Source organism: Buteo buteo, chromosome 3, assembly GCF_964188355.1.
Source record: "Buteo buteo chromosome 3, bButBut1.hap1.1, whole genome shotgun sequence".
NCBI lineage: Eukaryota > Metazoa > Chordata > Aves > Accipitriformes > Accipitridae > Buteo > Buteo buteo.
In genome coordinates, this window is record NC_134173.1 from 58,150,614 (window position 1) to 58,177,700 (window position 27,087).

The window sequence follows — 27,087 nt, forward strand, 5'->3', positions numbered from 1 at the left end:
TACACTAATGATAAACAAATTAATGAGAATCTCTTAGAACTGCTTTTTTTTTTCTTTTTTTCTAGCTGATGGAAAGGTTTGCAGATCTGTTCAAGTCTAGACATACAGCTTTTTGACAGTAACGTGTATATTGGCAAAAGCTATGTGTTAAAAGTTGGTAAGGCAGGTACTGGAAAAGCTTTGTTACTTTGTTCTACTTTGCAGTTAATTTGCTTCACTCTTTGCATTCTGTCCCTGCCGACTTTTTTTAGGTTGATCTTAGACAAGTCATTACGTCTCAGTTTTGAGTGCTCTGATGCAAAAGAATTGAGAACTGTGAGCCTCTGTTAGAAATTGGCTGTACTGGAAAAACATAATCTAAGGTTAAAATTTACAGCGTATTATTTATGTGCTGTAATTCCTCATCAGAATATAATGGGGAGTGTTCACAGCATCTGTCTTTGACTTGCATCTTTACAACCTATTTTCTAAGAGCTTCAAGGAGAATTCTGTTTCTATAGAGTTGTATAATCCACCATGGTATCAGTCTATACGTGGGGGGGTGAATGGGGAGAGAAATGAATGCTAACTTGCTCAGATTTGAGTGCCGGATTTCTTAAGTTCTACATACAATTTAGCCTTTGTGTCACATGTGGTAGGAATGTCCTCTGACATGTTGTCTTATCCTCTCCTTGATACATTTCCTGATGATGCAGGATGATAGATCTTTACATGTTTTCTGGAGAATGCTTAAAAGATGCATCTCCTGTTTGCCACTCTGGAAGTTATTTTGAAGCTCATTAACTGTTTTATAGGGCTTCAGGTGTGAAGTCTCAGTCATCCCTATGACTGATGGTCATAAGCTAAAATCTAGTGAAAGCTTCTTTTTCAATGTGTTTAATTTCACATATGCAAAAGGACTTGCGTTAAGTTAAGACTGTCTAATTTCTCACTTTTCAAGACTTCTTATTCTGTATGTGGTTTTTGTCACACCTGTGACTTCCTGGACAAGCGCACAGGAATTCTCTTGACATGTGGTGGCTGGAACGTGGAAACAATTGCTCTAGTATTTGCTGTCTGTTGTCTCGTTATGGCTACTGTTAAAGGCAGGGTGTTGGGCACAGTAACAGGGTGGTGTGAACATGCCACGTCCTGGTCAGACAATAAATCAGTGTAACCAATGTGCTGCAGTCACACCTTAACTCACTGTTAATTGTGTATGTAGGCATGCCCCTTTCTTGCAGCCACACTGTGCACTTCTTTTCTACAAAAGTGTGCTGCTCTTTTTTCATTCTTTGCACTGTTCATGGAAGGCAGAAAAAGGTATCTTAAACAGTCTGCTTGATTGAAACTGAAACTAATAGAGGAGCTTTGAAGTTCTTTGTTCTTTTCCTATGCTTGCTTGTTTACTTGACTTGTTTTGAAAAGTAGTAGGTAAAGGAAAATTACTAATACTAAGGCTTAAAAAAACTAAACAAACAAAAACCCAAAACACCAGCCTTGAAATATGGACACAAAAAGGACAAACACATTGTTCATGAGATGAAAAACAGGACACTGACAAGGTTCAAAACTTCTACAAGAAACAAAGAATAAAAGTAAATTGTTATCTTCATGTGAATTACAGTTTTTGTTCTACCTTATGTGTTCAAGAATGTAATGGAATTATGTAGAGGTAACTTCTGTTTGAGAACTGCTTGTCAGAAGTCCTCTCAAACTTCCTTAAATATGTGTTTTACTGAACTGCCTAATCTTAATGTTTGGGCTCACCAATGTCATAAAGTTTGGCTCTAATCCTCCCTTTATAATGATTGTTTGAATTTCTGTCTCAGATAATGTATAGGATTTTAGACCTCCTACTTCCTGAGGTTTAAGGAACTGTAATGGGAAGAAGTTAAAACTGATTCAGAATTGAATATCTGCATGCAGGTGCAGTTTAATCTACTTTCAATATGCATGTTTTTGTTTATCTGGATTAATATTTTGTGGACCAGCTTTAAGACTGAAGGGATCTGTTTTTAATAGCCTAGTGTGTCTATACAGTTTTCAGTAATAAAGTGGCTTGGCATTTCTCCTTGAGGCTGTTAAATCTGAACTTCACCTGAATAGAAGTTCACTTCACGTCTTTAGAATCTGTCTTGCATACAGGAAACTTGACTTCTAGAAGTGGTATTTTGGGGAGTTTTGTTCAAGAACCAGACCTTCCTGTAATGATATCATGTTAAACTATGTAGTAGTTATATGCAGAGTCTAATTTTTACTTCAGTTTCATTGACAGTGTTTTTGATACTTTTTTCCTCAACAACTCGTTAGAAGTATAGTCCAAGAGAAACAAGTCACAGGTTATTTGGTGGAAGATGTCCTAAAAAAACTGTTTCCCACAGTCTTCTATCAACAATTGAGCTGCTTATAGACTTTTTTATTTTAAATTCCGCCCCCCCGCCCCGACTAGAAATTTAGGACCTGAGAGCAAATACTAGCAGTATACTGGAGTCATGTAGGAGTTTGGGCAATGGCATGCACACTACAATCTTTTTGCTTATGCTTGTGCACTGATTTGCTGATCTGTCTCTCTTTAGCTGCATTATTGGTACAAATAATTTTTCTGAAAACACTTTGAAAACTGAATTCATATAAAATAAAGTCAAAGCGCAGTTCTAAAATGTTCAACAAATATTTGATTATCATTGAAGGGATCTGTGCTGAAGACACAGCATAACAGAGCATGACCACAAAGGAGAAGCTGGGTTCATCTCCTTGTGTTGATATGGGTAAGTGATGGCATAGGAAGGGCTTTACTTAGTAAGCAAGCCCCCCATGCTATTTTTTACTCTGAAGAATATATTCACACTGAAGATATCTTCAGCAGCTCAGCTAGGCCATAGAGGGAGCTTTGGAACTTTCTCCCTGCTACAAAAGCAAGTAACCAAGAAGATTATATGGGGAGTAGACTAGGCTCTCAGTCGTCTTCAGTACTTGTAAGATAGCAGGGGAATAGCAGGGGAGGTTAGGTTATCAAAAATAAGCCACTAAAGTATGCTGTAGGGTTTTTTTCCTGGCACCAGTGTTGTTACCCATTTCTGCTTATTTTGTTGGAACAACTATGACATCTGCTGCCATAGTGCATAAATGTGTATGAGTAACTAAAAAGTTTTGTTCAGAGCCTTAAATGAGTGCATGGTACTAAAATGCTCAAGAGTTCATCATTAGCTTACTCTAAGACAATAGTTCTGAAGTATATGTGTTGTAGGAATGCTAACATAGAAGTCTGTCTGATCCATAATGGTAAACCAATAAGGGAATTAAGTTTCAGGTACTCTTCTTTAAAGAGGATATGTTATTTTTGTCTTTACTTATGCAGAACTGTGGTGTTAATTCTTAAAGGCTGGAGCTGCTTCCATCTTTCAGGGAAGACTAGCATAATGCCATAAGCAGTTCTTGACCAGCGGTTGGCTAGATGCATGTATGCTCCCACTTACATGTCTTGTGCTGATGTTATCCTTTTTTTTTTCCTCACAGAATCAATAGCACTTGGTTTCTGTCCATGCCAGAAACTCCATCTGTTGAGTAATACATGTTCGACAGGTTTTAAGGAAGCTTTACTCCTGCAAACAAGTTAGAAGGTAGTGAAGACAGAAGCCATTTGTCTTAAAGAGAGTCACAGAAATTGTTAGAGAAGGTGGCAGAAACACTGGCATGTCTGAAAAAGAATAATTTAAACTTGGGACCAAACAAAATGTTTCTTTATCTGGCTCTTACCTGAGCTTTACCAAGCTACTTAGGTTAACATTCAGTGATTGTTGGTAATAATAATAATAAAAAAAAAAAAAGACAGAAATACTAATGATGTTTAGGGTATTATTAAGAATCTCATTTCTAGCCTGTAAATTTGGGGCAGCAGTTCTTCTCTAGAAGTACCCTGAAGTGTTCAGGTAGTAACTGTGGACCATATCAAATAACTTGTGAGCCAGAAACCTATTGGTCTGCCTCCTGTCACCTTTAAGTAGATAACAATGAAATAGGTCATCTCTTGTTGAGGCACTATAAAGCTGTGTTTTCAAGACACCTGTATAATCTTTCAGTTGCTTATAGTCAAGTGAAGTGTTTGATCAGCTGCTTAGTCAAGTACACATAAAAGCCTGTTAGTTCCAAAGGTTTAATTCTCTATTTCTCTATCAGTGTAATAAATTTTAAATGGAATTACACTTTGAGATTAATTTTTAGGCTGAGTATTTCCTTACTGGTGTGAGGGTTTCCTCTAAGACCAAGATAAGCAGCAGCTAGGTTTCTAGCTGTGTCTTTGCTTGAGGCTACAGAGGTAGGCTTTAGAATCTTCCATATGTGTTGGGGACAACTGCCTGATATACAAGTTTGGTTTTTCTGCCATCAGGCAGGTCATTGTCAGACTGTTCTAGGAAGCTTCCATTTGCAATAGAAGGTCTCTTAAACTTGTTTTCCTTATGTAGTCAGTAGTCTTGCACACTTCTTCGGCTAAATGTTTGCCTGCAGAAAGATTATATCTACTGTTCCTCAGTGTCTGAGTCTAAACACCACAAGGTACTATACAATTGCTTTAAATGCACTCAAATTTGCCCTGGAAACAGAATTCTGTCCTGCATAGGATGATGTTTCTTTAAAATATTAACAAGCTTGGTGTGGGGGAGTTGGGAGGGGTAAGTTGGTATTTTCTGAACTGCTAAAGTTGAGGCTGAAGCAAGATAACTGAAATGAGAAGATGTGCAGCTGGTTCTTCATGCATGTTATTCTAATGTTGTGACTCTCTAGTGTTCAGACAAGCAATGTAAAATTGACTTAAGAAACTTTTAACTTATTTTGCAGTAAAATACTCTTTAACCACTTTTTGACCTGGACTGCCAGCTGAAGCAGTCTTTTAGCTTGCTTTCAAGAGCACAGGTAAAGCATTGGATTTTGTTTGTTCAATAAAACCATGGACCTTGTTGACATGAGTGATATGTCAGTTGTAACAGCTCACCCCTTGATAGAAAAATGTCATCTCCTTTTATTGCCTCAAAAGCTTTAGCACTTTCTGTGTACTTAATTTATCAAGGAAGGTTAATGAAATAGTGAACAAGTGAAGGCAAAATCTTAGTCTGGAAATGAAGAGTTCTCCAATGAACTTGATTACTGATTGCTTCTACTGAGTAATACATAATTGTACAAGTTGGTGTTGAACACTTAAATCCTTCAGCTAGAGCAGTCATACAACCTTACTTTTTTTTTCTTCCTCTCCAGCCTGACTGTTCTGAAGATGCACATGCAACATGTGGGCAGTGAAAGAGTAGAACAGAATATTTCAGTTGGAAGGGACCTACAATGACCACCTAGTCCAACTGCCATCAAGGCTATGGCCTTGAGTTTTGGGTCAAATCTGGAGAATATTAATAAAATTCCATTTTCGTGTGTGGTCATTAATGAAAGCGCTCAGATTTAGAAATTATGCTGCTTTTTTGCATTGTGCACTGAATTTATGGAAGTAGTATTTGTTTAAAGAGAAGCAATTGTTCTTCTGAGTAGACTCAGGGACTTTTGCAGTCATGTTAAATTTATTTTCTAGACTACAGTGGATATAACCAAATAGACTTCTGTCAACAGTCATCCTCTTGGAGTTCCTTTTTGCACCTTGAAAGTCTATTTCCGCAATACAGTGCTGGGAAAGAAATGCCAGTGACAGTTTTGTTTCAGTGTCTTAAACACCTTGGAATTATGTAAATATCTTCTGCTAACTTTAAAGTCTTTAGTGTATGTTTGTACTCTAAAATGCACATATAAAACCTGACTAGGCACATAACGCCTCAGGGGAATAAGTATAGATGCTTGAGCTGCTTTTGAGACTGTTTTCATTTTTCCATAATAGTGATACCATTGGTCATTGCTGTAGACTTTAATACTATTTTTGGTTTGTTTTTTATAACTTGCAATTTTCTGCTCATTATATGGCATCTTTTTCTACTGTGAAGGTCATCAACCATCACAGTGCTGGGAACAAATTTCTGGAATTGGGGAGGACTGTAGTTGTATTTCATGCTGTGCTGATATGTCGTCTTAAAACAAAACTGAAAACAAACAATCCCCCCAATACACAATGTTTGTAATCACTGTGAACATTTTATCAGTGAGCTGAATATTTATTCAATTCCTGATAAGCTTCAGCAGCACATGAAGCAATTCTTTTGTGATCTTGCACAAAAGTTTTGAATGTCTTTCTAAATTTGTAGAGTCCTTAGGATTCAAGATCTGTAACTGAAGAATCACTTTCATCCTGCTTAAAGCTAGATTTCCTCTAGTTCATAGTTTTAGCTCAAACTCTACCGTTCTAACAGTTTAATGAATTTCCTTAGCAGGCAACTGGTGTTGATGTTTGTGTGAGTTTCTAATGCTTTAAAAAAAAAAAAAAAAATCAATCTATTGTAAATTAGCTTGGTATCTGTATTGTGTAAGAACCCTACAGCTCATAGTATATCAGCTTGCTTTAAACTTTTTCATACTAGAAGTTTAAAATCTAATTGTGTTCATGTACTGCAGCAGTATCATTGTGATTAAATCCATTCAGAGCTGCATCTTGTTGCAGCTGCATCTTTAAAAATCTTTAATATTTTTAATCTAGTTTCATTCTATAAATGTATTTGTCCTATCAGTCAACAGGAATGACTTGTATCAGATACTGCTGTTGCTTTTCTGTAAAGAAAATGAAGATAAATGATGGTTTTGGAAGATCGTTCTTTTTTTTGTTCTTTAATTAAATAGTAGAAAGTGAGAAGAGTTAAGAGTCAGGTTTTAGACAGTGCTTGAAGTTTATTGCAAAACTAACAATAAGCTCTGTGGTTATCTAGGAAGGATGTATCTTTACCTCAGAGGAGCCACCTAGCATATCCTTTAGGGTTTGAGGAGGTTGTTTTGGTTTGGTTTTTTGTGGTTGGGGTGGCTTTTTTTTTTCTCCACTCAACCCAGCTATTAAGTATCTGTAAGGAACAATATTGTTTTATTTTGGGAAAGTAGGTGGCATTAATTTGCTTCCCCAGAAAAATAGTTATGTTTCTAGGTGATTGCAAAACATAAGAAACTGTATAAAGTTGCTTAAATATAAAGATGCTTTAAAAACAAATTGGAAAAAAAAGGGTTTTCTTACAAAAAAAATTGAGAGTAAGCTGAAATATGAAGGAAAAAATTTACCACTTCTTTTCCCTCTCGTTTTAGGGTACAGTCAATGGTGTGCTGCTAGTGACGCCAAATAATATAATGTTTGATCCTCATAAAATGGATCCTCTGGTCCAAGAGAACGGCTGTGAAGAGTATGGCATCATGTGTCCAATGGAAGAAGTGACGTCAGCTGCTCTGTATAAGGAAATTGCGGACAGCAAAATTAAGGATTTGTTAACCATGTAAGATAGGATAGTATTTATAAAGCTTTAAGTAAATACGAACTGTAGCCATATTGCTGACCATACAAAACTACCAAAACCACATTTTCTTCTGTTGTTTTCCTTTTTAAGAACATCATCAAAGATTGGCTTAGAAAGACCACTGAGAAAACTTAGATTGCCTTAAGCTTTCACATTCTATATACTATATAGAATAAATCCTTTTCTATATACATGGATTCTAATTTCCTCCAATAGTCTCTTTTAAAAATCAATGTATAGCAAGAGGTACCACACCACTTCCTCTTCCCCTTCCCTGCTATGAAAACAATAACAGATGTGTTTGATTCTTCAGCAATTTAAAAACTGATGTACAGAATAGCAGAGTCCAACTGAAACAGCTTTAGGTGCAAGTCTTTACTGTTTACCGTTTTCCACTTGCTTCTCAAACTCTTGTTGCTCTGATAAATGGTTGTAAGACTAATTTTCTGAGACTTGTATATATTTTTATGGTATTAGGAGTATATCTTTTCCCTTTTTGGCCAGGGCAGGAACTGCATGTTTGCCTTTGGGTCTAGCCTTGTTGGGGGTGAACAGAATGAGTTTGGATCAGTCAGGTTTAATTACTGGTGTTTAGCGTGGTAGGCATTTAAAACTGACTTTAACAGCATTATGAAAAATCCTTGTTCTGTTCTGTCTGTTGCCTAATTTTTATACTGTCCTCAGAAATAGGATAAATTCTAACATCAAAGCTAAAAAGGATTTTTTTTTAAAAAAAGCCATCTTTACCTATCACAGCCCATAAAGCACAAACATTTGCAGACTACCTTGACCATCTAACTGCAGGGAAGTGGACTCCTTTAACCAAGGTAGAATTGTCTATACGTATGAGAGAGTAAAGCTGCTTGCATGATGTGTAACTCTTAAAATGCAACCATTTTAAATAAAGTGTAGAGATACTCAGTAACTCTGAAAAATGTACTTTTACAGTTCTTACAGGTAATATGCTAAGCACATCTTTCTTGATAATCTTAAATATCTGGACAACCAGAAGAAATAACTTGTCTCGTGCTATTTTTAAGCTCAGTTTCAGCAGAGACCTGATAGTAAACTGATATCTTGGCATGGTCTTGTTTGCTGCCTGAAGTCATGCATTTCCTTGAAAGAGCAACTAATATACGTATTACTGTAGTAGTACTTTTGGGGCTTTTGATGTAGAATGATGATGCCTTCAGCATGATTGCTTTCTGGAAGTCTATTTTCCAGATTGAGTTTTAAAAAGTTGCTTGTAGTTCTTACTTCAATTGATGTATAGTGCAAATAATGAGATTATGAAAATTGGATGACTTCTTTTAATCTGCCTTTTTGAATCATACCATTGCAGTTGCAAAAAAAGTCTTTTTCCTAGCATATTTAGTTTCTTAATGACTTACTGTTGACTTACAAATGTACCTTTCATGCCCTGTTGATTTTTGTGCTCTTGTAGCACATGCATTTTCTGGTTTTTTTTTATAATATAAATGAATATGGAATGAAAACATGTCTAGTAATAAAAGGTCACACTATGCGTTGAGCCATGAATGTCCAATTTGATTTATCTTTCTTGTCAACTTTATAAACTATTACATGGAACACCAACTTCTAGCATTTTCTTCAGTCCCAGCACTCTTGTGCCTTAACCTTATCAAAATTTGAGGCATGTTTGTAAATTTTGGGGAAAATAAAATTCAAATTTCTTAAGTCTGTAACCAGAACTCCCAATAGCTACAGCTAGATCTGACAAGACCTGTGTGTCTCAAGGTATTTGAGACTTAAATCATGTTTTTCCACTATTTGTTTTTTTTCTAAATATTCCATTGTTATAATTAACCCTCTTTCTCTCCCAATTTTGCCAACTGTCAAACCTGTTTAAACTTGGAAAAACAATCTGAATACTGAAAATAAGATTATTGGTATAATAGAAACTGATCACAAAACGGATGGATTCTTTTCTTCTTAAAACTGCAATTTCATGTTGTATGGTTTTTATATATAAGCCACAATCTGTGCTGAAACTGGAAAAAAATATATCTGAAAACATACAGATTTTTTTACACATTTCATGAACTTTAGGTTGTGCTTGTCCAAAAGCACCTATTACCAGCATAATCCTGAAAAATTAAGGAAATGGTCCAGTCTAATAGGTGATAAATCCTAAACTCTAATCCATGTGCTTTGTAAGCAAAATTACTACATAAGCACAAGCTTAATACCAGCTTCATGTTAACGCTCGGAGAAGAGAGTGTATATGCTTTGCAAACATCCTGAATTTTAGTAATGTCAGTAATGACCTAACTGATTAAAAAACTTTGTAGAAATGTGGAGTGGATTTATCCTTCTTCAAGATGGGAGATTAAGGTATGAGCTTCTTAAAAGCATTTGGTACTAGATAATGGAAGATGTGCTTGTGGTAGCAAGGGAGTTGGCACTGAGAACTCTACTAAAAAGTATGTTTAAACATGAGATTTTTATGAAGGTTGTATACTACTCAGTTTTTTTTGGTAACACTGGAAAAGCTTGAGCCATGTAGATATAGTTGAGCATGTTCACAGTCCCCTTGTAGTCCTCCTTTTCTAAAACTCATAGAATTTCTGGTTACCTTATTTTGAAAGGCAGGTTTGAATAAGATTACTTGCTTTGCAGAAAGTAAGTTCTTTTATGCTTGCTTTTTTTTTTCCTTACACTATTTATGAGCATTTCATGTCTGCTCTTTAAATTGTTCAGTTGTACCAAGTAGTTTTGGATTTATTTTGCTTAACAGAGGTATCCTTGAAGTTAGGTACCTGACTGGTGAAGACACTAATCTCTTGAGTATTTCCCATGGGCAGAATGGTAATATCTACCTTGGTGGTTCCTGTTCTGCATTGACTGGCTGAGATAGTTAAGGTTAGACAAGATGATTTCTGCCATTCATTTCTTAAGAGTGAGCTAGGTGTCAACTTCATAATAGGGTAGGATAGGTATATAAAATTGTACTGGCCTCTTTGTTAGATAAAGCTTAAAAGATTTTGGAGGATTTTTACCTTTAGAGATTATGGTTGTGTGTAGCTTTTTGTTGGTTTTCCCCTGTTTTTTTATTTTATTTTTACACTCTAAGCATCTCAAACAATCTTGTTAGTTTCATAGGAGAGCTTCTACTTGCAAAAGTAATGCCCTGAAGTTGGGAGGTCCTATCTATGTCATGCTGGCCACAGGTCTGCCATAAGCTTACTGTTAACAAGAACATATTTTATGCTTGTTTCTTATTACTGATGCTCTGGATTAAGGTTTTTTTAATTTGTTTCTTTTCTTTTTTTTTTTTTTTTAAGAGCACCCTTAAATTTTTTCAGCTTTAAACAAAACTTAGTAAAGAAAAGAGCTTGACAGAAAATGCACCTGCTTTAGTAACATTCTTATTTCCTCAACAGAGATGTAGAACAGCTGTCTGTAAGGGAACTTTGCCATTCCAAGAAAGCTGCAAAGAGCAATACAGATGAAACGGATTCCAGGATTCGGGATACAGGCAATGACAGTGCTAGTACTGCCCCGAGGAGCACAGAGGAGAGTCTCTCAGAAGATGTCTTCACAGAATCAGAACTCTCTCCAATACGTGAGGAACTTGTTTCCTCAGACGAGCTTCGACAAGACAAATCTTCTGGAGCATCATCAGAATCTGTCCAAACAATAAACCAGACTAGTGCTGAATGTTTAACAATCATTTCAGACTCAAATGAAGTTGCCAGTGACTTAAAACCCAGTGCTGAAATGGTTGTAAATGTTAAACAGTTTGGTACCCACAGCTTAGGTTCGGAAGGTTCTGAAATGTCTATAAAGGGGGGACAAGAACCTAGTGAAAATATTGCAGATATCCTCCAGCAGCCTTTGCAAGGATCACATGGTAGTGAAGAGCATGACAAAGAGGCAGAAGTGGGTAATGATCAAGATTCCTCACTAGGAAAAGAACGAGAAGGAGAGAGTAAGATGGGAGAGGAAAGTCCATGTTGTGAAGATACCACAGATTCTCAAAAGAAAGAGACAACTAGCAAAGGAAAAGTAGCGAGAGGGCAAACGCAAGACTCAGAGACAGAAGTTGAGGAACTCCGCAACCTCTGGAAGACCCACACTATGCAACAAACCAAACAACAAAGAGAAAACATGCAACAGGATTCACAAAAAGAAATTAGTCAGAAAACTGTGACTGCAAGAGATGGGCAATTAGAAGGTGAGTCAGTATTTATGTGTTAGTGTTCAGATTTACAGTGTATCTCCCTCCAGCTTATCAGAATTTTCGTTAGTTTTCATTCTGTAGAACACATCTCCCCATATACTGCTTGTATTTCTCATTGGCTTGAAGATATGCTTAAGTTATACTGTATATAAACCAGTGGGGAAAATATTGCTCAGGAAGGTGAAAACAGAGATACTTTTGTTACTGACATTTTTCTTCACTGAAATTGTATTTATGATCATATTAAAAGACAGTATCTTTTCAGGGGAGTTTTAAATGAACCTGTAAAATTAGATCCATGATGCATTGGTCACTGTAGAGCTCAAAATTAAGTGTTCCTTAGCAGTCAGCTAGCTGTCACTTAAATTGTGCTCCCAGTATACATGTGTATGAATGAATTTCAGGGAATGAATTTCATCTTATTTATAGCATGTCTACCTTGTGGTTAAGGTTTATAACATGAACAACAAACACTGGAGGCTTAATGCTCTTTTATACTTTCAGAACTTTGTTTCACTTGCATCTTGTCATACTTCCATGCTGACTAGAACAAGGTTGTACGGCGACCGAATTAAGCGCTCAAGCTATCTGTACAAGATTCCCTTTATTTCACAAAAGAATCCAACTTATATATGTTTCAACAAAGATCTAGAAAGAACTAACAGCATACAGCCAATACTACTAACACAGGAGCACATATCTGGCTCAGCTGGGATGTTTGCCAGTCCTCAGAACAGTTAAAGATAAAAACATTCCGTACACATACTCATGACTGTCTTCAGCCACATCTTCCCAGGCCTACACGAGGCCATCCTCCAACCTGACCTTGTGAAACTAGTTCTTCAGGGCTTGGCAAACATACAGCCCAACGAATTCTAATGGTCACTCTTGAAAACAAATGCCAGGTGTTCCAAGCTGCTCCCACATCTCCCCCTTTTTTGTTTAGGAACATCAGATACACGAGGGAGGCAGCAAGGGCTCTAGCTTCGAACTGATGCAATCCTCGTACTGCTCCTCAGATGATTCTGATTGCTGCAAACACACAAATGATTAATAACCCTCCAATAGCAATACAAATTCAGATACACAGATTTAAACCTTCAAACCATGTTTTTGGATTTAACCATTTAACACTATTAGACAATTCTTTAAAAAACACCTTATTCTGCTAATTTTGTATATTTCCCATTTGATCTTGTAATATCTGTGCAAGATCTTAGATATCTCCTGCAATATTAGTAGCAAACGCACCTTGCAAATGTGCCTTCACCTAATTCCAATCTCATACACTTTCATTCCTTTGTAAAGGAGTTACACAGAGCCCTTGTTTTTGAAATTCCCAATTGCGATGTAATTTCATAATATTTTGTAATGCACTTTGTCTCTATGTAATGGATTGATCCTGGCTGGACACCAGGTGCCCACCATAGCTATTCTATCCCTCTCTTCTCAGCTGGACAGGGGAACGGGAAATGAGGTTTGCGGTCAGTTCATCACACATTATCTCTGTCTCTTCATCCTCCTCAGGGGCAGCACTCCTCACACTCTTCCCCTGCACCAGTGTGGGATCTCTCCCACGGGAGACAGTCCTCCACGAACTTCTCCAGCATGGGTCCTTTCCACAGTGTGCAGTCCTTCAGGCGCACACTGCTCCAGTGTGGGTCCCCGACGGGGTCATAGGTCCTGCCAGAAAACCCACTCTGTGGGCTCCTCTCTCCACAGATCTGCAGGTCCTGCCAGGATCCTGCTCCAGCGTGGGCTTCCCATGGGGTCACAGCCTCCTGCGGGCACCCACCTGCTCTGGCGTGGGGTGCTCCCCGGGCTGCAGGTGGAGATCTGCTCCACCGTGGACCTCCCTGGACTGCAAGGGGACAGCCTGCCTCACCATGGCCTTCACCAGGGGCTGCAGGGGAATCTTTGCTCCGGTGCCTGGAGCATCTCCTCCCCCTCCTTTTTCACTGACCTGGGGGTCTGCAGGGCTGTTTCTCTTACATGTTCTCACTCCTCTCTCCAGCTGCTGTTTCTGTGTGTTCCGCTACCACTTTTCTCTTCCCCCTCTCCAGCTGGTTTTTTTTCTTTGTTTGGGGGTTTGTTTTGGTTTGGTTTTTGGTTTTTGTTTGGTTTTTTTGTACAGAGGCACTACCACTATCACTGATTGGCTCGGCTTTGGCCGGTGGCAGGTCTGTCTTAGAGCCAGCCAGCATTGGCTCTGTCAGACATGGGGGAGAACCTCCACCAGCCCCCGCAGAAGCCACCCCTGTAACCCCCCGCTACCAAAACCTTGCCACACAAACCCAATACAGTCCAAGCCAAATTACCACTGCTTCTGAAGCATCCAATCATTCTAGTATTGTTGATCAATTTGTACCTGGGTATTCATTTCAGCCGTAACATTTTTTAATACATTAGCTACTGTGTGAGCATCTGAACAGATTTCACAAGCGCCGTGGTAGCAACAGTGGCAGTAGCTGCAATAATGATAGCTGATATTATAAAGGCAATGAGCCATTCTATAAATCGTTGTGGGTGACCAATTGTCTGCTTTAAAAGCCTTGATAATTGACTTAATCCTGATTCCCCTTCCCATGATTTGGTCATATTTACAGGGATCCACAATTCAGCACAACGTCACATTGGCATAATTACTGTAAGACTTAGTTCAGATATATTCTTATGAGTAAAACAGCTAAAATACCAAGGTTAATTCAGATTAGTTTCAAAAGCATGGTTACGTAAAGCGATATCTACAAATTGAGCTGCTACAAAAACATAAGAATGTGAAGTACATCACCGAATCTTTGTGATTCTGTGTGAGGTTCAAACTTATACAAGGAATGTTTTTTTATATAGTCACCGTAGCTTAGGCGCAACACCTCCAGTGGGCCCAATAAAAATGCTGCGCCTGAGCCACAGTGACCCTGCAAAGAAAAAAGGATCAGAATTCATACAATACTGTTGCTGGCCACTATTGCCAGGTATGCTAAAAAAGGTATTCTTTGGAGTAGGATACATGTTGCATCATCACGCTAGCTTGTTGTTGCATTCTCTTCAAATGTCCCTATGTGATAGCTTTTTCGTTCTTGATGCACCGCTTCCTCCTCATTCGTTTCTCCTCTTTCAAATTCAGAGTCTTCATCTGCGGGATTGGGTTGTCCGAGTGGTTTTGCCAGCTCATGATATGGCTTCATGTGTTTAGCTGGAATCCACTTGGTTCCTGTGGGAAGAAGAACACAAGCATACCCTCGCCCCCAAGCAATTAGTTCCACAGGTCCACTCCAGCCAGGTCCACTAAAAGGATCTTTATACAGTACTTTAGGTCTGTGTGAAATAGAATCAGGAGTTTTAAAATGCCAATCTATTGCTGTGCTGGCCATTAAGTCTGGTGAGCTATTTAAAAAATTCAAAGTATACATAGCATTATCTAGCTGGTTTTGTGGTGGCATATTCCCCCTTTTTTGTTTATGTAACATAGACTTTAAAGCATGATGCGCACGCTCAATTATTTCTTGTCCAGTAGGTGAATGTGGAATCCCTGTCACATGGGAAACCTGCCACTGTTGCAAAAATAGAGTAGATTCAGCTACATACCCTGGACCATTGTCAGTTTTAATGGTTTGAGGAACCCCCATAACTGCAAAGCAGCATGACCAATGTCGTTGAACATCACATGCCCTTTCTCCAGAATGAGCAGTAGCACAAATATAAGAGGAAAAGGTATCAATACAAACATGCACAAATTTCAAGGAGCCAAAGGCAGATACATGTGTAACATCACTTTGCCAAATGGCATTAGAATGTAAACCGTGTGTGTTAACTCCAATGCTCGCTGCATCAGAAGTAACTCTTTGATAATCTGGACAAGAACGAATTCTATCTTTAGCCTGTGCCTTTGTCAAATTTTGAATTGTGTTGATTCGCCCATGATATCCTTTACTACAGTGAGGGCATAATTGATTTGGAGGTTTATCATGTTTGGATTTCTGTCATTTAGGACATTGCTTAGCCATATGTCCCAATTTTCCACACTCAAAGCATGTCACAGTAACTTGATTAACATTTAGTTGTCATGACAGTGCAGCAGCTAACATGTTAACTCTATGAGTGTCTGTCCCTACGTTTTGACATATCTTAATATATTCCCCAACGTCAGTAGCTCTTCCTCTAACAGTTTTCAATACAGCCTGACAGTCTGTATTTGCATTCTCATAAGCCAATTGAAATAACACTTTTGTAGCTTCTGGATTTTCTACCTGCCGTACTATCACGGCTTGAAGGCAATCAATAAAAGATACGTATGGTTCTTGAGAGCCCTGTCGTATAGAGGCAGATGAAGCGATACCTTGCCCAGTTTCAGGTATGCATCATAAAGCCATAATTGCAATACGAGTAGCTTGATTGAAAACTTGCTTTGGCAAAGCGGCTTGTGCCTGAGGTGTAATGTAAGGGCCTGTTCCTTGTAACATATTTTGATCTGTAAGTATCCCTGATGACAAATTGTCCATAGTTTGTTCTGCTTACAAATCATTGTATTCTAATTGCCATACAGAATACCGAGCAGAAGTCAACACTGTTTTCATAAGCAATTTCCAGTCCCAAGGAGTCATAGTATAAACGCCTCCAATTGTTTCCACTAGTCCCATTGTAAATGAATTGTGTAACCCATTTTCACGAATTGATATCCGTAATTCTTTTATCATTTCATAAGGTAAACCCACATGCTGTGGTGGATTATGGGAAAAGTAAACATGGTATCTCCTTGCTGTAGAGCTTTTTCTCGACAGCGTCGCATCAAGCTATTTGTATTTTTTCCCAAATCATTAAGTGAATCATCACATTTAGCATCAAAATCTGTTAAAGGCGGAGCTGAAGGCACTACAGTTTTTTCTCCGCACCGCTGTAAAGCAGGAGCCACAGGATTAGACAGAGGCATAGAGTTAGAGCGATTAGTAGGAGAAGGAGCTACAGGCAGCACAGCAAAGCCAGGTTCTGTTTTAAGTTCTGCAAACCCTGGAGAGGGAGTACCAGGCGACTGGGGTGGGGGACAGTGGTGTCGCGGCAGGCAGTGGCGGGGACCTGTATGTAGCGGTGAGGGTCAGCGAGCCCGCCTGCCAGCGGGGTGAGTGCGGTAACGGTGTTAGTGCAGGCGGCGGTGGAGGTAACGAGGGATATAAATCCGGCTCTCTTTCAGAGTCCACCCTGCCTGATGCAAAAGAATTATTATTGGAATCAGAATCCTGCTCATTAGCGGCCCGCTTACAAACTCTCTCCTCAAAAGCAGTATCGGGTTGTATTGATATGATTTTCTCTGCCGGCTGTAAATGCACCAGCGCAGTATAAATAAATTTCCATGTCACAATTAAATTTTCTGATACACCGAATGCCAAAGTTTTTCGCATTTGTAAATGCTCCCCGACTCTTTCCCAAACCTTGCTATCAAAAGTTCCCTCTGTGGGAAACCAGTTACAATTATACTTTACCCATATTAAAAGCGAAGCTATTTGTCCCTCTGTTATTTTATACCCAGGGGCCCCTAAAATCTGCTGCAAAACGTTTAAGTAGAGCTTATGCTCCCGAGAAACCAATTGCCCCATGCTACCGCAATCTCGCAACTCGCCCGTTCCGCAGGGGTTGCTGTTACCTATTTTCTCGGAGTCATGGCCACTTCAAAACTCTCCCCACTAGATTGTGTGGTCTCCGCAGTGAAGGGGAATCACCTTTTCTCTTCTTCTCTTGATCATGTCGTTTTCTTCTCTTAATCTTGCCGGCTTCTTCTCTCGATCACGTCGTCATCTTCTCTTGATCGCGTCAGGCTCACCATCTGCGGCGAGTGAATTAAGCGCTCAAGCTCTCTGTACAAGATTCCCTTTATTTCACAAAAGAATCCAACTTACATATGTTTCAACAAAGATCTAGAAAGGACGAACAGCATACAGCCAATACTACTAACACAGGAGCACGTATCTGGCTCAGCTGGGATGTTTGCCAGTCCTCAGAACAGCTAAAGATAAAAACATTCTGTACACATACTCATGACTGTCTTCAGCCACATCTTCCCAGGCCTACACAAGGCCGTCCTCCAACCTGACCTTGTGAAACTAGTTCTTCAGGGCTTGGCAAACGTACAGCCCAACGAATTCTAATGGTCACTCTTGAAAACAAATGCCAGGTGTTCTGAGCTGCTCCCACAGGTTGAGCATACAAAAAGCATATCTCAAGATAAGTAAGAGCTAGATGGTAAGAAACTAGTGCTATGAATATGGGGAACAACTAGGCTTATTTCTTGAGTACCTTTACTCCTCTGCAAAGATCAGGTCCTGGGATTATTAGCCAGAAGTTATCTTGAAAATCTATTGAAGTTACTCAATTCATGTTAAAAAAAAAAAAGGTATGTCTTTTTAAGTAACTTAAAGATGTTTCTGCATGTATTTGATTTTGCTTGTTAAAAAATTAATAGGTCACTTTCTGATATTTTATGATCTTACTAATGGAGATAAACTGATTGTTTTAACTGTGCAGTATTTCGTGGGCTAGACAGAAAACATACCTATAACACCTGTCACAAACTAAGAGATTATATGTGAAGTGCATTTGAAGGTCAAATTGTTTATGTTAATAATTAAAAATTGAGATTGTATTGAATAGAGAGGAAGATTCTTCAGTTGACAGAAATTCATCTTGCACTTTAGAGTCTGATATGATAGTTTTTGTTTTCTTTTCTTTTTTTTTTTCCTCCTGTTAAGGAGGTAACTGAATTTTGAAATTTGAAGCTGATTAATAGATGTATCTTTCTGTGATAGATTTGGCTTTTACGCCTTAAATATTAGAGGAAATCTTCTGGCAAAATTGTCAGCTAATAGTTGCTGTTTGTGACTTTTAAAAAATGGAAGTACAAGTGTTCTTTGCCAAAATTGCTGCTTTTCTTACAATTGAATATTATTTGTAATTCAGTTGTATTAGATGCTTTAGTTTTGTTGGCTGCCTAAAAGATTGTATCATTGAGTGACACTGCAGGTTTTTCATGCAGGATGATCTGTATAGTCACAGAATATATACACATATAATCAAAAAAGTGTCTGCATACAGTCAGAGGGGTGCTGGCTAGAAGCCTTCTGCACATGGTGTTACAGCCTCACTGAAGGTTGTGGGGGTAAAATGGAAAGAAAAAATAATTTAAAAAAAGAGGTAAAAAAAAAAGCACAAGTTACTTTTTGGAGACTTGTGCCAATGACTTCAGTCCAGTTGGAATTATTGTATGTTTCTTATTCTTGCATGTTGTTTTAGCAGAATGCAAATAAAACAGTAGACTATGAATTAATGTTTCTCAATCTAAATAGATTTGGTGAAGCTTCTACTGGCTTTGTCTACAGGCAAGTTTTAGAGCCAAGATAAAAGTTTGGATCTATTGCTTAACTCTTGAAGGTCACCAAAGACTAAATATGTCAGGTCTGTTAACAGCAGGTCACTAAAAACCACTAGGTAATTAAAAAATTGAAACACTGTAAACACTATCTAATATCCTGTCTATCAGACTAAAACCCTGAAGTAATCATACTACGAGTTTAGTACCATTAAGATACCTAGATAGGTCTTTTTATCTCCTGCATCTAGCAAGGACTTGGTTGAATTCCTCTTTTCTGCGAGTTTTGAGCGTCTAGGTTTTTGGGAACTACCATTTGTTGATCTTCACAGAGGCCAAATGTTTCTGAGTTTGGAATTAATGATCTATTTGTTCTGAATGTTGAACAGGTGATGCATTGCAAGTCGATAAACTGTGAGTACTCTAGAATAGCTAAAAAGGCCTCCCTTGGAATTTTTTTTTTGTAACCCATGACTCTCATATTCTCTTCTATTTTTACAGACCCTTAGGTTAACCACTGGACTTAAATAAAAGCTAGATGTAGCTGATACTTTAGAGAAATTATGCTGGTTTATAGTTATATAAATAGTGTAAACAAACTGAAATCTCATTAAAGGTAACATGTGTGTCTGCTGCTTAGCTGGATATTGGCCAAGATTGAAGGGGCGAAAAAAAAAAAAGGCATGATACATAATAGCCATTACTAATTTTTTTTTTTCCTAATGAATTCAGTATCAAATATACAAAATATATTGGAGAACACACCAGAAAGAAAAGAGTGTCTTAAATAGTCCTTTTGATATTTGAGGGCAGGGCTAAATTTTTTTTTTCATTCTCTCTGCTAGCTGGAACTAAATCTCACATTTTTATTTTGTAAGGTATGGTACAAATCCCACTTCTCTGAGCTCTATGTCAGAGAAGTTCTAAACTACTGCATCAGAAGGACCAAAATCCCAAATATCAGATAGTTTTAAGAATATTTCTCCAACACTGCCACAAAGTTCATGTGCCAGTCCTATGAAACAGCTTTTTGTTTATTTGGGGTTCTTTTTGGTTTGTTTTTTTTTTTAATCTGACAATTTAGCTTTTGAGCCTATGGATTTATAAAATGCTTCCAAATCATGCATATTATGACTATTCTACTATACTGTATACTGCAGGTATAATTCTAAGATATTGTAACTGAAAATTAGGAGGCGCACATTTAAATGTTTACTGAAAAAAAGAATCTTTTGTGGATCAATGCTATTCTAAACTTCATGGTGAAAATCTGATTGAGAAAACATACAGTAGAGATGTTTATAGATCAAGAAGGTAGTGTTTTCTGGGCTTAGTGTGTCTGTAGTCTGCATAGACACTGAAGGAGAACTTCAGCTGTAAAGATGAGTGTCCTAGAAAATTGGAACATATCTGTATGTACATGTAAACCAGAGGTAGGCTAAATCTTTTGTTGTCATAGCTGATCATAAGAACTCTTAAATTTACATTATCCTTCCTTTTTTTAAAAAGTCTCTTGTGGCTGGAGCTCATGTTCTGGGATTTGGGCAATTAATCTAGCAAAGCAACAATTTTGAGAAGGCTTCTTCCTTTACCTTGTGCTGACCTGGCAATCCAGACCCTGAGGGTAATCATGTAATTCTATTAGTTCTTTTAAATATACTACTGGATGGAAAAATCTCATGCTGCAGCATCCAGTATACTTCATCCTGAAGTGGTGTTCATACTTTTGAAATGTTTCATACAGCTAACAAATTAAAATTCGTCTTAATCCTCTATTAGTAGTGCCAGAACTTTTTTTAAATCAAAAGTTAACTAATGAACAGCTTTGACATACATGAATCAGGCCTAACTACTTATTTAACGCTGTATCTTTTGCATGTATATGGAATATCTTTTTAATATTGGGAGGGATGTCCAATTCAGTGTTGAGGGATATGTATTGAGAATACCTTCTGAAATGCTTTCAAGTAGGGATGAAAGACTGTCATAATGTGAACTGAGGTTGGAAGCAGAAATGAATGTTACAATTATTCAAATGTGTTGTATTCTGAAGTTAATTCTGCTGATGCAATTTACGTAACACAAAAAGGACAGGTAATTATTACTACCTATGTTGTTACCTCATCTCATATTACTTACATATATATGCATCTTATATACCTGTATTGCCTAATACAAAATGGGCTAATAATTTTGTTAAGTTCTTTTGTACATTGTGGATAGCTTACTTTTTCTTTACTAATAGGTTCTTCTCTTACAAAAGAAAAAAGGCGACATCGATCTCACAAGTTTCTGTGTCTCAGGGTTGGAAAACCCATGAGAAAAACATTTGTTTCGCAAGCAAGTGCATCAATGCAACAGTATGCACAGAGGGATAAAAAGCATGAGTACTGGTTTGCTGTTCCACAAGAAAGGTAAGGAGGAGGTAGACTGTAAAAATGAACGCTTTCCAATAGGTCTTTGAGCTTTTTTTTTCCTGCACCATGCGAAATTTTTCAGTGACTGTGTCTGTAAAGCAACACAAAAAAAGGTCAACAGCTGAGGATATTAATGATTGGCTTGTACTTAACACTGGAATACCTCATTACAATACTGAAGTTTTACTGATTTACTTGAGTTACTTGCATGTTCAGCCAATAGTTTATCATGGTATTATTTAGGCTTGTGTTTGTAGCTAAGTGAATAACAAAAGAAAGATTCAGGTAAGTAGTGTCTGGTGAAGGAAGTGAGTTCTGCAACAAAGTTTTTATTGTCATTATCTGTGCTTCCCATTATTTGGAAACTTTCTAAAAATTCTCTCCTTCTTAAAGCTCTGAGTTCAGAAGACCTAGCTGGGGTTCTTTTGTCCTATCTTTATATATGGAACATAAAACTTCTCCAGGAAGCAACTTAAACATATCTACTGGAAAAACATCTAGATTTGTTGCAGTGATTCAAAGACATGAGATGTCCATGCTCACTCACTGGTAAAGGCTTGAATTCTTAAATGATCTGGAAACTGACTTATTTTCAAGTTGAATGTGATTTTTTGAGGTATTGGAGATTATTATATCCTTGTCAGAAGAGTGGGGGGGGTAAAGAGAAAGAAACAACAACAAAAAACTATGAGCTATCATCTTGTATAAATACCTACACACAATGATCAAGTCACTTTTCCATCTTTTCTTTTGAGCTGAATGGCATAGAATGTCCAGTTGGGGCACTGCAGTTGAGGACAGATATGGATCAATTGGAGAGAGTCCAGAGGAAAGCAGCAAGACAAATTAATGCCTAGAAAGTGTAACATATAAAGAAAATTAGAAGTAAGTGGGGTTCTTTAATCTAAAGGAGAAAAGGTGGATTACAAACATAAAATCATTTCATACTTAAAAGTTGGCTGCAACAAGAAAGGCAGTAGTCTTTTTTTTGTGTCCACTGTGAATGGAGATGTGTAATGGACTGAAATGACATCAAAAATTCCAATATTCCAACAGGGATAATTGAGTCTATGCTAGCACATCACTAACCTGCTTTTAAACATCACCCCTGCAACCCCTAAGTGGTGGAGATCATGCAGTTTCTTGAGACGAATGTCTGTCACGCTGATTCCGCTATAGCTAATCCTGTCTGGGCCAGGTGACCTCTTGTGGTTACATTCAACTCAAATTTTGTTGTTCTAGTCATATCATATTTCATTTGAAAAGAGTTAAATGTTTCACGTATGACAACAATGTCTAGGTCAGATGATTAAAATGATTATTGTCTCCTTGGTTCATTTTCTAATGTAGCAGAGCAAGTACTTATCTTCAGCATAAAACAGAATTTATCACCTGTTTCAGAAGAAATAGTTCTTAGCTTACAGTCTGTATGTGATCTCCTTGGAAATTACTCCACCTATGAAGGGTTTCTTTTTCTAACTGCATGGGGAATTAGTAATCTGTTCTTTAGCCATCTAATGTGTGTCCTGTGTTTTAGTACACAAAAAGTCAGATGTGGTGGTAGTGGGGTGTTTGTTTTGCTTAATTCAGTGTTAACCTTGATGAGTGATACTCTGCATAGGTCAAAATACTTAGTATCAACCCAGTTGTCTTTGTCGCCTACTTCTTTCTCTTTCTTACCACTAGGTATCTGACAAACCTGCATTATTTCAGTGTTCTTAATCTCAGATGAGCCAGTCTGGGAAGGAATGTCTTTGAGTTCCTAAAACATCAAGTTTTCTTTACTTTTTAAACTGCTATAATTACACACAATTTCAAGTTCTTAAAAAGTTAACATCAGGATTTTTTTTTTTTTTATTTTCCTACTTGTAAGACTTGATACCTCGTTCAGTGCATGAGGAGTCTGCAGCTTCTTGTTCCAACTTTGTCATAGAACTTACCTAGCCTTATGCATCTGAAATGTTTAATTCTCTTACCGTCAGAGAAAGATATTTGTCTTTTTTTTTTCCTTTCATCAGTGTTATCCAGGAACCTTAATTTTAATAAGGGTGACTTTGAATAACTGACCCTGTTCAGAGGCTGTTATTACATACCTGTGTGCTGCATCCTTTTAGATACAGAGGCACATGAAAATTATAGCTGCAGTTTTGAGAGGCTTTGCTGCTCTGTATCTCTTGCTGTTCTTCCAGTATTCAGTTTTGCAGGGATTTAGTAAGGAGGGGGGCGGGGGGGGAATCCAAATGTTTTTCTTCATGCTAATCCAGTATGCAGATTCACTGTAGCAAATATCTCTGAAGAGGGACACAAGCAATATTCAAACTCTTGGTAACCAGAGCCATAAAGCTTTAGCTCTGAAGCTGTCTTTTCCATGATGAAGAGATACTAGTGGATTCATTGCATGTCCTTTTTCTAAATGCTCCATCTGTGCACCTACAGAAAATGCTTAAACAGTACAGACTGACATCTATTAGGGTTGTAAATAACTCTCTTTTGGGAATTTGGGCATTTTGTTCTTCCAAACTGGAGAACCGTGCCATTTGTGTTAACTTAAAAGGAGGTAACTTTGAATCTTGGTACTTACTGCAGTACTGAAGTTAGAGTAGTCTGTAGTTTATGATCTAGCCATATACATGCACACTTTCAGCCTTATTTCCTCATATCTGTAGTAATTCTCACAGTCTGTATAATTTTGGTTACGTGTCTTGGGAGTGTTCAGCTGCTCTTCAGGGGTGAGGAAAACAGATACGCAGACATTTTTAAATTTCAGTTTTGTTTATGTTTTTATGTAACTCTTTTTAAATAAAATTTTAAAATGTTAGTGTTTTATTTTGGAAGTTATTTCAGTTGTAAACAGAGGTTTCCAATGGGACAGAAAAGATTGACAATGGTTGAAGGATTGTACTTGTATATGAAAACACAGCTAGTCAATTGCCAACTTGTTTCCTGGTTTTTCTCCAGTGTCAGCTTCATATAATTAAAAAGAAAAAAAATTTAACTAGTTTTTTTCAAATGTGTCTCTAATATCTAGTAAAACATGAAATAGTAAGTATTTTCATTTTAATCTTAAATACTTCATAATTATTAGACATGACCCCAAAGATCACAAACTTACCTTATTTTTCTTTTCTGTATCATTACTTGACTTCTCTAGGACAGATCACTTGTATGTCTTCTTTATCCAGTGGAGTCCAGAGATATATGCAGAAGATACTGGGGAATCTCTTCAGGAACCTGGATTTATAGTGGTAAAAAAGAAGGAAGAACCTGAAACTAGTGAAGAATCTACTACTGAAGATGCTGCTAAAGAGTGGGAGGTAAGGAAAAACGGTATCAAAAATATTTTTTTTAAATACTTTCATAAGAATATAGTTAAAATAGTGTTAAATTCTTTCCAATAAGAAAAACAAACCAATGTGCTTTATTAGTCTGCTTACTATGATCATGACTGTTTAGTTTATGCCATCCTAATGCTTTGCTGTAACATCAGTTCAGGGCAACATTTCACTATTACAACTTGGTTTTGTATAGAGCAAATTGTAACTTAAAACTTAGAGTTGAAAGGAACGTGAGTACAGCAAAGAAGTTGCAACTTTGATGAGGCAGACATAGTTTTCAGTTAGGTAAACTGACAGTTTTCTGATATTTGTTATTCCTGTATCTAGAATGTTGAATACTTCCTGGTAAGTCTCCAAACAGGGATAAGACAACAAAGAAGGAAAATTAATCTATTAATTACATGTTTTTCCAATAATCCAGTAATTAACTTCTCAGTTTTAACTTCTTCGTACATTAAGATGCTGTTGCATGGGTTTTAGTAATATACTGTAACTGGAACTCTATTTTTTGTAACAAACACATTTCTCCCATGTGAATCTGTGTCCACTGTGTTTATACGGACACATCTTTACATGTCTACATGGTTTTGTTTTGTAGTATACATACAGTTAAAGCCCTTGTAGTCTTGTGCATTCAAGCGTCAGTCAAAAGTTTGATGATTCTTGTCATATATATTGTAGAAGTATCCCATCAGCACTGTTTAACTTGAGCCTCAGGACAGCAATTGCAATGTCTGACTGTAAGACTGATTCTTCCTTCTTCCCTCTTGCCCTGCCCCACAAAGCAATGAGGCATGTTGAAATTAAGGAAGTCTACACTTGTGTTTTATGTAGAGTATAAAAGAAATTTGAAAAAACTGCAATAGTCTAGCTATCGGTAATGGTTTTCTTGTTAGCTCCAAAACTTAGAATCACAGTAGAACTCTGACTTCAGACTTCTCACTTAGCTGAAGTATTAGGTTGTGGTTACAAAACACTGTCTCTGCAGCTCAGTGATTTTGCATGGAGCAGTTTTGCTTTGAGATATTGAAATTGGTATCATAAAAGCATGTCTTTTGAATCTTCATATTTTCAGCATATATATTGCTTGATTATTTTTTACCAGCAATGTATTTTGGTGTTGATTCTTGCTCAAAGCCTTTCTAAGTATTTGATGTTTTAAAACGTGGCCCTTTGGAACATGGGCATCAGTGGCAAGTGATCAATATTATGGTTTAAGGCACAGTATGTGTCTCTTAATGAGCTCTTCAGTAACTTTGCACCTTAATACAATTACAGAATAATTTCAACAGAAAATAGTGCAAATTTTTCTTTAGGATTAAATGTTGTAACTTTTATTTCTGAAGACAGTAGAGGCAGTCCTTTTCCTACATGTATTAAAATCTGTAAGTTATTTACTACAGAATGAGGTCATGCCTTAAGCCTTTATTTAGATCTCCTCTGGAAACAATTGTTGAAGACATATTTCAAAAATAGTGTTATTTCTATATGTGTTATGTGAAAACTATGTCAAGTTTGGTTCTCTTAAGATTATCAAATAATAATTATCTGGATTTAGAAGTTAGTGTGATTAGTGAGATGGATAACTTTTTAAAAAAAGTGTTATGGAAGTATAAGAAATACGCTAATGTGGTCTTCTGTGCATTTTAACTTGAGTAATGTGACGTCTTATGATTGACTTCTAGCACAAACCTGAAAGCTATTAAAAACTAACTTTTTAATCAGGAATGTTTGACAGTACTAGATGATTCAACCTGTCATTACATCCAGCTGCATTTTGGTGGCTTTAAACATACGTGCTAGAAAGTATCAGTACATACAGGGAATTGTAGCTGCTGTTGTCATACCCATTACTCCCATTGAGTTTCAGTCATTATTTTCAATCAACACACTTCCTTCCTTTAACCCAACAAGCTTTTTCGCTGTCAGCTCTTGATCCAGGTGTAATCTAAGATAGCAGGTGAACAGTATCATTGAAACATTTTTGTGGGTATTGGGATGAAAAATAGGCTGCCTTCTTTAGAACACAGTGATGGGAAAACTCAGGGTGGAAGGGAGATGGAAAGCAAAATCTTGATGTACAAATGCATCACAAAGTACTGTTGATCTACCAAAATAGGAAGCTAGTAGAGTAGCTTTCTTTTCCAAAAAGTGTTCTCTGTGATCATTGTACAGTATCTTAAAACTGGAGAAGCAGGGAAGAGGATTAATGGGTAACCCAGGTGTGGTGCTCTGAGATAGCTTTTGCTTCTTTCATAGTCAGATGGTAACACATTTGGCTGCAGCTTTTTATCAAGAGATTTAAGGAAGTAGTGTGCTTTTTTTTTCTCTTTTTTTTTAGTGGAAAAGGAATTATGGGAAGAAGGAGCAAGCG

General features: G+C 37.3%; 1 protein-coding gene across 9 annotated transcripts in view; it reads left to right on the forward strand.

Annotated features, from left to right (window-relative positions):
* The window catches only part of OXR1 (oxidation resistance 1), a 299,313-nt gene that overhangs the window by 239,927 nt on the left and 32,299 nt on the right, over nt 1–27,087 (forward strand). For all 9 annotated transcript variants that reach the window (XM_075023813.1, XM_075023806.1, XM_075023807.1 and 6 more), the window contains 4 exons: nt 7,195–7,379; nt 10,805–11,598; nt 21,207–21,375; nt 24,530–24,692. In XM_075023813.1, the coding sequence (XP_074879914.1) occupies nt 7,195–7,379; nt 10,805–11,598; nt 21,207–21,375; nt 24,530–24,692 (1,311 nt within the window). The remainder of the gene's footprint in view (nt 1–7,194; nt 7,380–10,804; nt 11,599–21,206; nt 21,376–24,529; nt 24,693–27,087) is intronic.